At 39.0% G+C, this 13,608-nt stretch overlaps 2 protein-coding genes across 7 annotated transcripts in view; one reads left to right on the forward strand and one right to left on the reverse strand.

Moving 5' to 3' along the window:
* The window catches only part of osbpl6 (oxysterol binding protein-like 6), a 36,520-nt gene extending 29,391 nt beyond the window's left edge, over positions 1–7,129 (forward strand). For all 6 annotated transcript variants that reach the window (XM_069153863.1, XM_069153865.1, XM_069153864.1 and 3 more), the window contains 7 exons: positions 961–1,024; positions 1,236–1,314; positions 2,212–2,356; positions 2,469–2,613; positions 2,737–2,863; positions 2,981–3,103; positions 3,622–7,129. In XM_069153863.1, the coding sequence (XP_069009964.1) occupies positions 961–1,024; positions 1,236–1,314; positions 2,212–2,356; positions 2,469–2,613; positions 2,737–2,863; positions 2,981–3,103; positions 3,622–3,733 (795 nt within the window). In that variant the 3' untranslated portion in view covers positions 3,734–7,129. The remainder of the gene's footprint in view (positions 1–960; positions 1,025–1,235; positions 1,315–2,211; positions 2,357–2,468; positions 2,614–2,736; positions 2,864–2,980; positions 3,104–3,621) is intronic.
* A 431-nt stretch (positions 7,130–7,560) lies between these two features.
* prkra (protein kinase, interferon-inducible double stranded RNA dependent activator) lies at positions 7,561–12,862 on the reverse strand. The gene is made up of 8 exons (XM_069153869.1): positions 12,670–12,862; positions 11,376–11,554; positions 11,184–11,265; positions 10,599–10,677; positions 10,330–10,447; positions 10,146–10,240; positions 9,863–10,025; positions 7,561–8,576 (listed from the first exon to the last, which is right to left on the reverse strand). Exons 1-8 carry the CDS (start codon positions 12,720–12,722, stop codon positions 8,419–8,421), a joined length of 927 nt encoding a protein of 308 aa, XP_069009970.1. The 5' UTR covers positions 12,723–12,862; the 3' UTR covers positions 7,561–8,418.
* Positions 12,863–13,608: the final 746 nt, after the last annotated feature.

Consider the following 13,608-nt stretch of genomic DNA (forward strand, 5'->3'; position numbering starts at 1 on the left):
AATACATTTTTGTGTAAGAATAACACAGCGGTTGCTACTCTGAACTTTTTGTATTAAAACAAGGTCATTGCTACTTGTGGCCCCTTGTGATATGTTGCATATATCTACCAGTGGTTGGTGGTTTTTTTTTTTTTCCTTTACAATATAAGAATATTATTAAATTTTTAAAGAAATATTATTGAATCATTACCTATAAAAGCAAAGACTAAAGGGAAATATAAACAATGTTTTTGGGTTGTCCGTCTGGCCGTGCGTCCGTATGTCCTGTCCCAATATCTCAGGTCAAAGGTCAAGTTCAGCGTCACCTGACATTGACCCATCCTCGTGAACGTGATATTTCAGGAACGCCTCGAGAGAATATCTTCAAATTTGTCACAAATTGTCTCTATGCTATTAGAATTTAATTTCTGAAGGTCAAGGTCACTCTGACCTCACGTTTTTCACATTGTTATGAATGCAGTATTTAACGCTTTGAAGGACCTTCTTTAAATTTGGCAGTCATTTTTTTTTAATATAATATCTCGGGAACGCCTTGACAGAATTTCTTCAAATTTGTTAAGGATGAAGTGATGAGATTTTGGTGGTCAAAGGTCAAGGTCACTGTGACCTCACATCGACCCATGCTGCTGAGCACGACATCTGCACGACGCCTAAAGTGAATACCTTCAAATTTAGCACAAGTGTTCACTCGGCCTCAACAATTAATCGATTGTATTTTGGTGGTCAGAGGTCTGATCGTGGTCTCGGTGACCTCACATCCTTCCCAGCTTTGGGAACGCCATATCTTGGGAATGCAGTGACCTGTTGCTGGAATCATTGTCTGAACAACAATATAATATTGTCTATGACAGAGAAAAACTGAATCTTCACTACGATGAATTAGTAATCAGAAGCAGGTGCTGTATGTGATGTCTAATCTGAGCAGCTGCCAGAGATTTTTTATTTGATCTTTTCTCGAAGGTGAGCCACCACCCTCCCGTCTCTGCCTGCCACTGCGAGTCTAAGAACTTCACCTTCTGGCAAGGTAGGTTACCAGTCTAATTACTGAGGGTTGCTCCTCATGGGATCTGCTGGGGCTCAATTACAAGCTGAATATTTAAGAAACATGGATTTTATTTATGATAATAAAAACATTTTAAAAAGGCAAAACAAATGTAGAGTTCAGTGCATTATTCTTTATTTCTGATTTTTTTGTTTGTTTTTTTTTTGTTTTTTTTTGCTGTTTTTCTTTTCAGATGTGAGATGGAAAAACAAGTTCTGGGGAAAATCAATGGAGATTTTACCAATCGGAACTGTTAATCTCACGATTCCCAGGTAACTTTCACCCAGATGCTTTTTGCAGTGACTGAATTTGAAGCCTTAGATTTGATTCTAGCAAATAAGACGTGTCGTTTCAGCTGGTCTTGATGTCACATTCATGTCATCAAGGTTATCGTAACAACCCGCGTGCTACTTTTAGTTGCATTCATGTCAACATCCAAATTATAATTGTGACTGGAAAACTGTTTTTCTAAAAAGACATGACTCGGTGATCATTTAGATAAAAGAAAACTTCCAAATTGTATTATCGGTGTCGTGACAGCTCTTAATGACACTTAAGCACCAAATAAACCAAATAAACAGCTGTATCGCACCAACCAGTCTGTCATTCAAGATAATTAAACTAAAAGTTAATGGACTTTGTTATATTGTCATTAACATTTAGATATTTACATTATGCATTGCAGAAATGTCAGTGCTTCTCCATCAGTTTACAGACAATTGTGGAAATATAAAACACATTTTACAATAATATTTACTCATGTAGAGTTTCAGAACAGAAATAACTTTGACTTTCTTGTCTGTATCTGTAAAACTTTGACATTTCAGGTCTCTTCACAGTATTTTAGTATTCTGTCTGAATGTCTTTTTTAGAAAGAAACCGTGGTCTTACGTTGTCCCTCCTTTTAAATACTAATGTTCATGTGGTTCAGAGGAGCTTGGAAGGCGTTCCAACCCACAAATCACGCCCTCCATGGGGTGGATTGGGGAGAGGAACGAGCATATTTTTTTTTAAATGATTTATATAAAGTCTGTTGAATAAGCTGCCACATCAAACTAGATCTTTCACAGTTGGTTGAAAAAGAATGTCGTTGTACATTCATCACTTTTATCATCTGGTGTCGTTCCAGCAGTACCTCAAACCGAGCCGCTGTTTCTGTGCCTTTCTAGGTTTGGAGATCACTATGAATGGAATAAAGTCACCACCTGTGTACACAACATCCTCAGCGGACGACGGTGGATCGAACACTACGGGGAGATCACCATCAGAAACACAAAGAGCAGCGCCTGCCTCTGCAAACTTACCTTCGTCAAGGTAAAAAAAAAAAAAAAAAGCACCATTATATACGATTTAATCTATCTTAATGTGGTCTCTTCAAAACAATCCGAACAATTACTTAGCTAAAAGGGCCGTTTCTGTCTTGTAGGGAAACTACTGGAGCTCTAATGTGAATGAGGTTCAAGGATTTGTGATGGATCAAGAAGGAAAAGTGATTCACAGGCTTTTTGGAAAATGGCACGAGGGCCTTTACTGCGGTGTCCCACCGTCTGCCAAATGCGTCTGGAGGCCAGGTAAACAACACTTCTTCACCCCACTCACTTAGGACTTGCTGTATAAGTGGTGTTAATGGTCCCTCACGGTCCAGCGGGAGCTTTCAGGCTTAAAAGGAGCTTTGTTGCTTTTTTTGCTGTCAGGCTCCATGCCCACAGACTACGAGCTCTACTACGGCTTCACCAGGTTCGCCATCGAACTGAATGAGCTTTGCCCCGAGTTGAAAGACGTCTTGCCGCGTACAGATGCCCGATTCAGGCGAGATCAAAGGTACAGCATGAAATCTGCACCTGCTGCCATGAGACTTTGAGATACCGTATGTTTTCTGCACCTGACTGAGGAAATCTTTTTTTACTGATTGTCGTTCGTGTCGTTCGACTCATACAGGCATCTGGAAGAAGGGAACCTGGAGATGGCGTCCTCGGAGAAGCAGCGTATCGAAGACATGCAGAGGGGCAGGAGGAGGTGGAACGACGAGAACAACATCAAACTGGAGCCGCGCTTCTTCAAGTAAGGACCGAGAGTAGCTGCCAGATGTTGAGCCGTATGCAACATCATTTGTTCCATTTCTAGTTTTGTCTCTTAAGTGAGAAGTCAGTCCTGATCAGGAATCCTACTACACATTTACACAATTCAAATGTTTGCACAGCCCCAAAAAAAGATGAACAAAAATACATGTACATTGAGAAGATGTGGAAAAAGGCCAGAGGAAAAGCACCATTAGCTGCATGAGATGAAGCGAATGTCCCTGAAAAAGCTCTTCGTTTCAGGCCTCCGTCTGAACCATCAAACTACCGTTTTCTCCATTCGACGCAGCTCCAAAATGTTTTCCAGAGTGCATCAATGTTAAATTGCCGGTCTCGGGTCTCTAATGTGGAAACAGCAAAAAAGCTGCATGTGGGCTGTAGACAGGACGGGATGAATATGATTGTTTACAAGTCAGGCCGCCGGGATGTTTACCAGCCAGAGTAACATCTCCTCCTCATTCCTCTCGGGGTTATGATTTACAACTCGTGTCTTTCTAACAGGAAAGTGGTTGATGCCAATCACAGGGAGAGATGGGTGTCCAACAGCACGTACTGGGAGCTCCGCAAGAACCCTGGCTTCATCAACATGGAGTCGACAGTGAACCTGTGGTAGCACATGGATCTCTACGTCCATCATCACACACGAGAAGGCTGTTACTTATGCACAATAAGGTGTTAAGAGAAACACGTCAACAATCAAAACATCTGCGTGCACGGATATGAGCGACTGCAGAGCCGAGGGATGGCCTGACGCCCAGCGACCCCGTGGAGGTCGTGTGGCGCTGCCACGCGGTCATCCACCCATGGAAACATCCTTCATTGTGCTTGTCGAAGCTGGGTTGTCAGGGCAACAAGCGTACCACTCCTATGTAGATCTTTCCTCAGCTCTTTTGACTTCCGAGTTTGTCCTTGCCTTAAAAAGACACCCGTACAGGTCACATGATTAGGCGCCTTTTAGTTGAAGCCATTTAATTTCTGAGAGCAGTTTGGTTAGACTATGAAGTAGACGTTTTGATTCATTGATTAACTACGATACCGTGCATGTGTAGAGAACAGCTTTCAGTGGCATAAAGCCTATTTACTGTATCATCAATTATTGTAGAAAAAAAGAGGTATTTTTATAAAGTATCCTGGACTCAGAATTTAGTGAAGAAGTATTACGTGAACTGGCAGATTTTATTTATTTTTGCCTTTTTAATACTGTTGAATCTGTGAGATAGCAGTACTCTCTCATCGTGGGAAACAACTCATTTAAAATGAAGCGCGACTGCAGTAGAGCATCCACAGACGGAGTTATTTTCAAAGAGTAACTGAGGTGAAGATGAAGTAGGATTTAAACATGACGGCTGTTTAGGATGCGTGAACCGTCGACAGGTCTCGTAGTGTAAATAGAGGGAGGACCAAAACTTCACCAGTCACCACCCTTCCCTGCCTCACTGTCTAATTTTAAACATTGTTACATGAAACCAACTCCCCTGAATCACACACTTGCATAAATACCTACCGTGCCATATAAAGTGGACATACTGAACGTATGTTCGGCTTTCTGGACGCGGTGCAGAGAGATGTGTGAAATGATGGACTCTCAAACATCCGCATCATCTAAAAAAAGACAATGTAGTAGGTTGTACAGGTTGTAAAGCCCTCAAAGACACTTTGGTGATTTTTGGCCTTTATAAATAGACTTTACTTGCCAGTGAAACACGAGAAGAGGAGTCACACATTTCTATTACAAGACCAAACCCTCATCTGTTGTACATCCAACCACAACTACAGCTACAGCATGCAGTGATTTTAAATCACCTCAAATATTTCATCACCAAATCCGTCATTTGTCATAACTAGCGATAAATTCCAAAGAGAATTAACGTTCTTGTTCTTACTAACAATCAAAAATGATGACTGATGATATAAAAGTAGTAGTGACCCTCCTCATTTGTGAAACAAGTACCGGTAAATGTTTACTATTTGTCTTGATACTTTACATTACTAATCAATCATAAAATCAGAAATTCTTCTTATTAATGATTAAGAAATGATTTCTATTCAGCCACTCCATCAGCCAATCAGTGAAGGACACACAGTTCGTCCATTATGAAACACCAGAGACACCTACAGGTCGCCCTGTGAAGTGCAGGAAGTATATTCAAAGCGTGTTGAGATTTGTACAGTAACAAGTTTTACTGCACAAAATTGAAGCTGATATTTTTGATGTGTCTGATTCCCCAGAGAATTTACTGCTATGTCGCGGGCTTCTGCAAAGCACCAGTTACTTATTTGAAGTTTGTATATTTATTGCAAAGCAGATTAGCTTTAATGTTTTAACGAGTGTCCCTGTCGCCCCTTTTTTGTTTTTGTTTGACAGAGTAAGGACATAGACATGCCGGGGCCTTTTGAAATCAAGCCCGAGTACATTGCCCTCTTGTGTGAGAGCAGGTTTAAGTTGGTTCCCCTCGTTGAGAACTGCAGGGTGACGACGCTGAAGGAGGAGAAGAGGGAATATAAATATGTAGAGAGAAAACTGTGTGAAGCAACTCCATCGTGTATGCACTGTTCACATGGTACTGTAGATTATAAAACCAAAAAGGTAGTACTGCTTTGCATCCACGTACTTTTTTTTTTTTTTTTTTTTTTTTTTTAACAATGTACTTGTCGTGTTGCATTTCATTTTTTATTTTTTCTCTGATCACAGACTCAATGCTACAACTTGTCAGTTTTCACTTGCTGTGCCTTAATGCATTTATCAATGCTTTTCACAAACCCACAACTGATGAGAACCCCACGCTGAGAGGACGGTACGCCACTAAACCAGTGAAGCGCCGCACATTCTCCACAGTCCACCTGCCTACAGATGATCCACTTCACTGACGAGCAGGAGACTCGAAGGGAGATTTCTTCCACATTAGACGGAAACAGAAGAGTTTCGTCTGACTGTAAAATGCTTGCGGTGTCCCAACGCACCGCTCCGCTACTCCTAACATGTAACCGGTACATTTTGGTTATCACTATATAAATACAGCACATTTAGAAGAAGGAGCACTACTGTAAAAGCTGATTTGGTTTTCCTCCTCCATCGGTGACTACATCGCAGCAGCTGTGTGTGGAGGTAGGAGGAGTGCTTTGCATAGTGTTTGGTGTCATAGTGTCAGAATGTAGTGGGAAAAAAATATATAAGGAAACCTCCAGCTTTTCTTCATCCATTGTTCTACCTGCATGTCTAGACAACTTCGCTTGCCAATGAATGTTGCAGATGCCTTACAGGAAAAAAAAGAAAAAAAAAAGGGGTTTGTTTTCTCAATTGGACACTTTTTGGTTTGTTTCGGACTGACATGTATCATGAAGCACTATGTCGGCTCAGTTTGTTCAAATCTATTTCCTAATGGGTACCCTCTAAAGTGCAATTTTAACAAAGTACATATCTTTCCATGAACACTGTACACTGCTGCTGCATAGTGCTTGTTCTAATAAAACTGCAAAACTCAATCGGGAGGGGGGAGGAGTGTGTGGTTCATATGTTAAAAATAATTAATTAATTAATAGCTGTGCACATGAGATTTGCCAATCAATTATTTAGACTACAAAATGTCATAAAACACTGATCAGTCCATCCCAGACTCTCAGGTGACATCTTCAGTCCTCTTTATGCTGTTCAATTAATAGTCCAAAATCAAAAGCTTTTCAGTTTGTTATGAGGTAAAACAGAAAAATAAAAGCGATATCATTTGTCAATTTTTTTTTCCCAAATCATGGCAATTAATTATCACAATAGTTTGCAGTAATTTTCTGTAGATTAATTAGCAATTTATCGATTAATAATTTCAGCTATAGTTGTAAAAACTCATCAAATCACAAACCAATTATTTGGAGAAGTAAAACCCATCTTAACTCAAAAATGTGTTTTTTTTTTTTTTTTTTTTATTGAGTCCAGCAATTTAATTTGCAATAAGTGTTTCTGACCACCTTGTATATCAAACTCCAATATTCTGCTAATTAAAGTTGCTAAATCCTCCACAGTGTTCTCCAGCTGGTCTCTGAAATCGTGTCTGTTTGGTGATGAACAGCTATGAAATAAAATATGTGTCTAGAAACCTACAAATAATTCAAACTGCAAGCAGTGACATGCGGACCGTCGCACGGGTCAGGGCCGCCGGCTCCCCGACGTGCAGCACCGAGGGTCGGTATATCCCCCCTTGCAGTTATTTATTTATTTTTCTCGATCTCGTTCCTTATTCTTTTAAAAAAAAAAAAAAAAGGCTTCGTTACGTCTCATGAACGTCCCGTGAACGTCCCAGGAATGTTAGTTCCGGTCTGAAAGTTTGCCAGAGGGACGTTCAATGGACGTTGGTCACATTCAACGATGGTTTTGTCGGGGAACCTGCAGGTCTCGTTGCGTCCCGTTTTTTATGACCATTTGAAGACACCACAAACATTCAATAACACTCAAAGTGTTCGGATTTATTTTCTGGATTCATACACACGTTATTACTGCCATTGTTTTCCACAAGACTTCAGTTCATACAGCAGAGGACAACAGTCAGTCAATATATTTAATATAGCACACGTTTCACTTCTAGTACTAAGAGGCACAGTGCAAAAGAATGGCAACAGACCAGATGGGATTTTAAAGTAACACATCTGTTTTTAGAGTCTACCAGATAAAGACAGGAGGGTTTTTACTTCTGATTGCAAACTGACAGATGGAAGAGTGGAAATAGGAAGAAAGGATCATTTATATTTTCTTGCAGATGAAAATGCAGACCATCCTCACAAATAGAAAAATGTCAAATTAAGTTTTTTTCTCTCTTTCTCTGTGTCACTGAAGAGAAACTATGTGAAATAAAACAAATTAAATTAGGTCAACATGAAATTTAAATAATGTCCATCCTGATTCATTAAAAAATAAAAATAAAAATAAAATAAAAAAAAGAGGCAAAGGTATTTCCACTAAAGCAGCAGATGGAAACATGAATAACTAAAACTCTGCATGTAAAAACTATAAAAAAAGGAGTTGCTTCATAATATTTACACTTGTGTTCCCGCTTCATGTACACATTTATATGTTTAACATCGAAAATACAATGATAGCATCTTAACCACCCAAAGACAAAATATATTTCTGATTTGATTCTCAATTCTACTGACATTTCCTCACAAAAACAAAAACGCATGATTCAAGTCGATTAGTGTGTAGCTATGCCTGCTTTGCGATATGCATAAATACAAAAATATATATCGCAGGAAGACTTGGTTGTGGGGGGGAGAGGGGAGGAGGGGCAGTTGATATACAACTGGTGGTGTTTATTTGGTGGAGGCCATGATCTTGATGTACTGGAGGGCGCTGTGCGCCGCGTCGTTGTGGGCGTTGCTGCAGGAGATGCCGGTGCCGTGGCACACGGTGACGGGAGACGTGGACAGCTCGGCCAGGCACTGGTACTGCCCGTTCACCGTCAGCTCATCTGTCCAACAGTCACAAAGCACGTCAACATGGCATTTCTGCAGAGTGCTGACACGCAATTTTTTTACAGCCAGATCATCGTCCCTCCGTCATCCATCACAAACGTCAAACTAAATCATTCTTACTTCCCATTTTAGTGACAAAGTCCATCCCAATAGAAAGGAAACAATGCAGCATTTAATCAGGTTAATGTGTGTCATTCTATCTGCTCACAGCTGTCACATTACTGTCAATACAAATTGAACATTTCCTACTGCTGATGTTTCAAATTAACATGGCAGAAGTGTTTTTTCTTTTATTGTGAAGGAGTCAAATATTGATTATTTTCATTATCGATTAATCTGTTATTATTCTTTGGATTAATTGATTGGCTGTTTGGTCTCTCAAAACAAAACGCTCCACCAATTTTTTTTCTCCAAGAGAGAAAATAAAACGTTATAGTTTCCTAAATGTGGTTGAAGTTCATTTTCATTCCTTAAGTGCTGGACATCATCTCTAAAGCATTTTAAAACACTTTCCGTATCTGTTTCAAATTAAAAGCAATCTAGCATTTTAGTAGACGAATGACTCAGAAATGGAAAATTGGCCAAAGCAGAAAATAACATTTGAACAATTCCTAAATTAAAAAATAACTGAAACGATTATTTGATTAATAAAATAGTTAGTCTGGAAAACTGTGCAGCGCAAACTTAAAACGGGCTCTAATTACTTTTGACTGACTTCTTAATGAAAACGATGTGAGTGTTTGTTTGGTTGCTCTGTAACGATCCAGCTGCTCCCGTGTTCATAGGAGCGTTTGTAGTTTGTGTTAAAGATGCACACAAGCAACCAGAACTGGCGCTGAAATCTTCGATGTATGCAAATGTATTTTAAATGTAAATATTGAAATGAATTGAATTTCATTATTTTCGCATGTCTGATTACTTCCTTCAGAAATAAACTGATTTTAACTGTCCAGTCTTTTCTCCTATCACGCCCATCATAATTGATTTATTATAATTGTCATCATAATTGATTTATTATAATTGTCCATTTAAACACAGAACTAAAAATCCCAATATGTGTGCATACTAGTTATAAAGTCATTAATTTATAAACAGAATATCAATAAATGCTGATGAATAAACATTATGAAAAGTAGAGCTGCAACAGAACTAAACTGTCTTGACTGATTTCTACATAATGTCTACAGAAGATGCAAATGGCGGAAACACGACTGCAATAAAGAGAACTGGACTGAAAACACACGGTATCACGGGGGGTGAAACAGATGTGGCGTTGTCTTACCAATATCAAAGTACGTGACCTCAAAACCTTGCTCCTTGGAAAGCTCCAGCATCATCTGAATGTAATCAGTGTTGGGAATGCTCAGCGGGTTTCTTCTCAGTAACGATATCTTCTCTGCCGACGAGTTCCTTAAGTTTTCAAATCGCACACTCGGTTTGGGAGTCTGAAAAACACAAAGTTAAATGCGACAAACTCAAAAACTACTTTTGAAGACTTTCACTCATAAATGTCACAGCTGCCTCGAGAGGTCAGGGGGGAAAAGAAAAGGAACTATTTGACGCACCCATGTGATTTCAGAACAGCCTGACAGACTCTGAAGCTTCGCCACCATTTTCTCTGCAGCTGCCTTTTTTGCGGCTTTTTTTGAATTTCCTACGGCTGTCAGAAGACCAGACAAAGACTAAGAACAGGACGAACAAGACAAAATTGTAGACAATTTAACTTCTTCGTGTCAAAAATATTCCCACCTTTCTCTGACAGGGACTCCAATCGACAAGTAACTGTGAACTCTCTGTTGTGCGGCGGGCCGGCCTCCATTAAAACCGTGTACTCGGGAAGACGCCATCCTTTCTGCAACGCTAACTCCTGAAAGGAAAGACCACGTAAAAAAGGAAAGAAAGGAGAAGAGGCACAGTTTAAAAAAGCGTTGATTTTTTTTTTTTTTTTTTTTTAATACATATGCAAATTAGACAGGATTTACTAAAATCCTGACATATAGACAGAACTAGTGGCGTACCTGCAGTATTCCCACAGAGTTGGGGTGGCTGTTTGTTTCTGCCGCGACGCCATTACTGTCAGACTTCCCGGGAGCGTTCCTGTTGGGAAGGAAATCACAGCTGCAACAGGCACGAAACCAATCTGACGTATTTACTGTTGGGCTGCAGCCGACTTTTATTCCAGCAATTTATCATTTTGTCAAACTTATTCAGTTTAGTTGTCACGTGTGACAATGAAAAACTTTTGATGATAAAAACAGATGTCGACTGACTAATCCATCAATCGTTGATTTTTCACACCAGGCAGGAGGACAATTATTATTATTACTGATTAATCTGACAATTATTTCCTCGATTGTTTTTTTTTCCCTGCGTTTCAGGTATCTCAGGAAATAATTATAAATTGCCGAAGTTAGTACACTCAATACTCCATTTACAATCCAACGTGACAAATATTCACATTTGAAACCATGTTAGCAGCACATTTGTGGAAGATTTGCTTTTAAATCATTTTTAAAAACGATTTATTGATTGGCGAAATTTGTTGCCGCTTCATTTGAAATTAGTTAACTAATTAAATTCGGTAATAGTTCACCTCTACTCACACTATCCCTGCGTCTATATTCAGAATATTCAGGACGGCCTCGGCAGCCTGGTGTTTAGCCGCCTTTTTACTGGGACCTTGACCTGAAACAAAAGACAATCAGACACGTGTTATATAAAACCTTACAATAATCATTTTACAGCTGCGTGGCAGTCGTAGAGTGAGTTAACCACCTTTAGTGGCTGTGGCGTACCTGTGCAGCTGACATCTTTGACGGTCACGCTGAAGACGAAGCTGGGCTGGTGAGCTTCTCCTTCAGCCTTCTCCATCACGTACACGGGGAGGTTGCCGCTCTTGGTGCCGTATTCGTGCAGGATTTGTATCGGCGTCTTCCCGGGGCTGCTCTTCTGTGATTCATTCGTTTCCCAGCTGCTGTTTTCAACAAGCAGAAAACAAACACTGAACGAGGACCGCATCAACCGCATTGTTCAAAACATTAACATGTGAAAGTCAGGAGAAGTTTACAGACCAGAAATAATCCCTGCAAATGGTAGAAATAAATTACAGCATTAATCTGATATATATATGATTTTTTTTTTATCTGACCAACCGTCCAAAACTTTAAATATTCAGTTTAAAATAAGCGAGAAAAGCCAGAGATTCTCACATCTGCATTTAACTGTAAAAACTAAAGGCGGTGAACGTTTCTGCTTGAAAAATGCCTGAAATGACTGAATGAATATCAGAGGATTTCCTCTCTGTCCTTCAAATAGTCCTTCTTTTTTTTTTTTTTTTTAAGATTTTTCAAACTGCAGACTTTGTGAGAATCTTCCAAAATGTTGTGTTTTAGAGTTCAAAATGTGGATGATTTTGGAAGATGAAGAAAATCATTTAAAAAGACAAATTCAAGGAGTTGGAGAAAAACAAGTTTACGTGATGTGTTGAGTGGAATATACAGAAACAAGCTTTCTGTGATTCCTGAGGGACTTTTCCACATACAAAGTCGATGCAGTTTTACTGTTTTGTAATTCACGGCTGACAATAAATAATTATGCATTAAATGTACTGATGTGCAGTTTAGTGGTTAATATGATAATTTGCTGGTACAAATCTGGGGATTTCCCAAAGTCCAAACTAGATTAACCAATAATCCTTCATGCAATAATAATAATAATAATAATAATAATAATAATAAAGTCATTGGAAGTTTCCAGCATGTCAAAAGGAAGATTTTAAAGGCGTTTCTTTGTCATAATATGGGAATAAAATGAATATCTTTGGTTTGGTTGGACAGCATGTGTATACACTGTTTTGCACTGATGGAAATCATCGCAGACATTTTTAAAAAGAAATTATCGAGCAAATAACATGAAAATATAAACAAAATAGTCATTAACAACAAAAGACAGTCAAAATGTCAAAACACCTCTTAATAAATTAATATTAAGAGAGCTGCAGCTGACCGTCACCGTCGGTATCTCACGAGTTTATAATTAAACTAGATAATTAAACGTTAAGTTGTCTAACTAGTGATGATGCAAACTAACCTCGTGTCGGCGGGACTTTGCACTGCTGGTGATGGAAATGTCTCCTGAGACATCTTTGAAGACCCTAAACTAAAAAAGGACCTGAAACACCACTTTCTCGGGACATTAATTTATGTTTTTACGAAGAATATGAAACTGCCTGTGTCTGCTAACTGCGCTTCATCGCAGCCGAAAGAACCAGTCTGACATCATATCAACATCCGGGTCATCAGCGGGTCAGCCTGCGTCAGTGTGCGGCGGTAATACTTTTACTGCCCCCTGCTGGTGATGGCGGGTTAACTCTGAATGAAGTTTTGTCCACAACACCGAGACATTTGTCTTCTTCAGGCACCTTTTACTGTGCTACGAAATTTAAAACTGCTTCTTTGATACAGTGACATCTTCTGCTTTTGTCCTTTTTCCTCGTAAAAATATTAAGATTAAAATTGTATTTGTTCTAATTTAGTAGTGTACCATGTTTACATCAAACCTTTGTATTGTAATATCAATAATATGCCATTATTGCCACAGAAATATAGGAAACACAGCTCTTGTTGTGAAGATATTTGTATGCAGTGCAGCACTAGTCAGTGATATTGAAAATATTTGATAACATTTCTAAAGTCTCTTTAGATCTATTTTCTCACTCTATTGTACTCGTCACCACGGATGAGAGCACAAGACCGCTGATCAATCATTTTTAACTCTTTTCAGTGAATCCTTGGTAGGTCTAATCTATATTGTAAGTATATTTGTATGATGCAATCTTTTTTTATTGCAAAGCTATGGGACTGAAATAGGCAAGTACAAAAGCATGTGTGTATACACCTACTAAATGCAGACTTAAAAAGAGATTACTGATTTACTTTGGTTTTGTGATGTTAATATTTTGAGTTGTCTTTTTAACTTTTTAACGCTTTGTTGCATTTTTATTTGTTGGCCAGAGTATTGCACAGAAAA

Source organism: Embiotoca jacksoni, unplaced genomic scaffold (genome assembly GCF_022577435.1).
Source record: "Embiotoca jacksoni isolate LCO1_2020_lvr unplaced genomic scaffold, fEmbJac1.0.p SCAF_2, whole genome shotgun sequence".
Taxonomy (NCBI): Eukaryota; Metazoa; Chordata; class Actinopteri; family Embiotocidae; genus Embiotoca; species Embiotoca jacksoni.

What these genes read in the sequence shown, in the direction of transcription:
- prkra (XM_069153869.1), bottom strand. Translation starts at nt 12,722, where the DNA reads ATGTCTCAGGAGACATTTCCATCACCAGCAGTGCAAAGTCCCGCCGAC. An exon ending in CAAAGTCCCGCCGACACGAG is followed by an intron (nt 11,555 to 12,669) that starts GTTAGTTTGCAT and finishes TGTTGAAAACAG; the next exon opens with CAGCTGGGAAACGAATGAAT. An exon ending in GGTCACGTACTTTGATATTG is followed by an intron (nt 8,577 to 9,862) that starts GTAAGACAACGC and finishes ACTGTTGGACAG; the next exon opens with ATGAGCTGACGGTGAACGGG.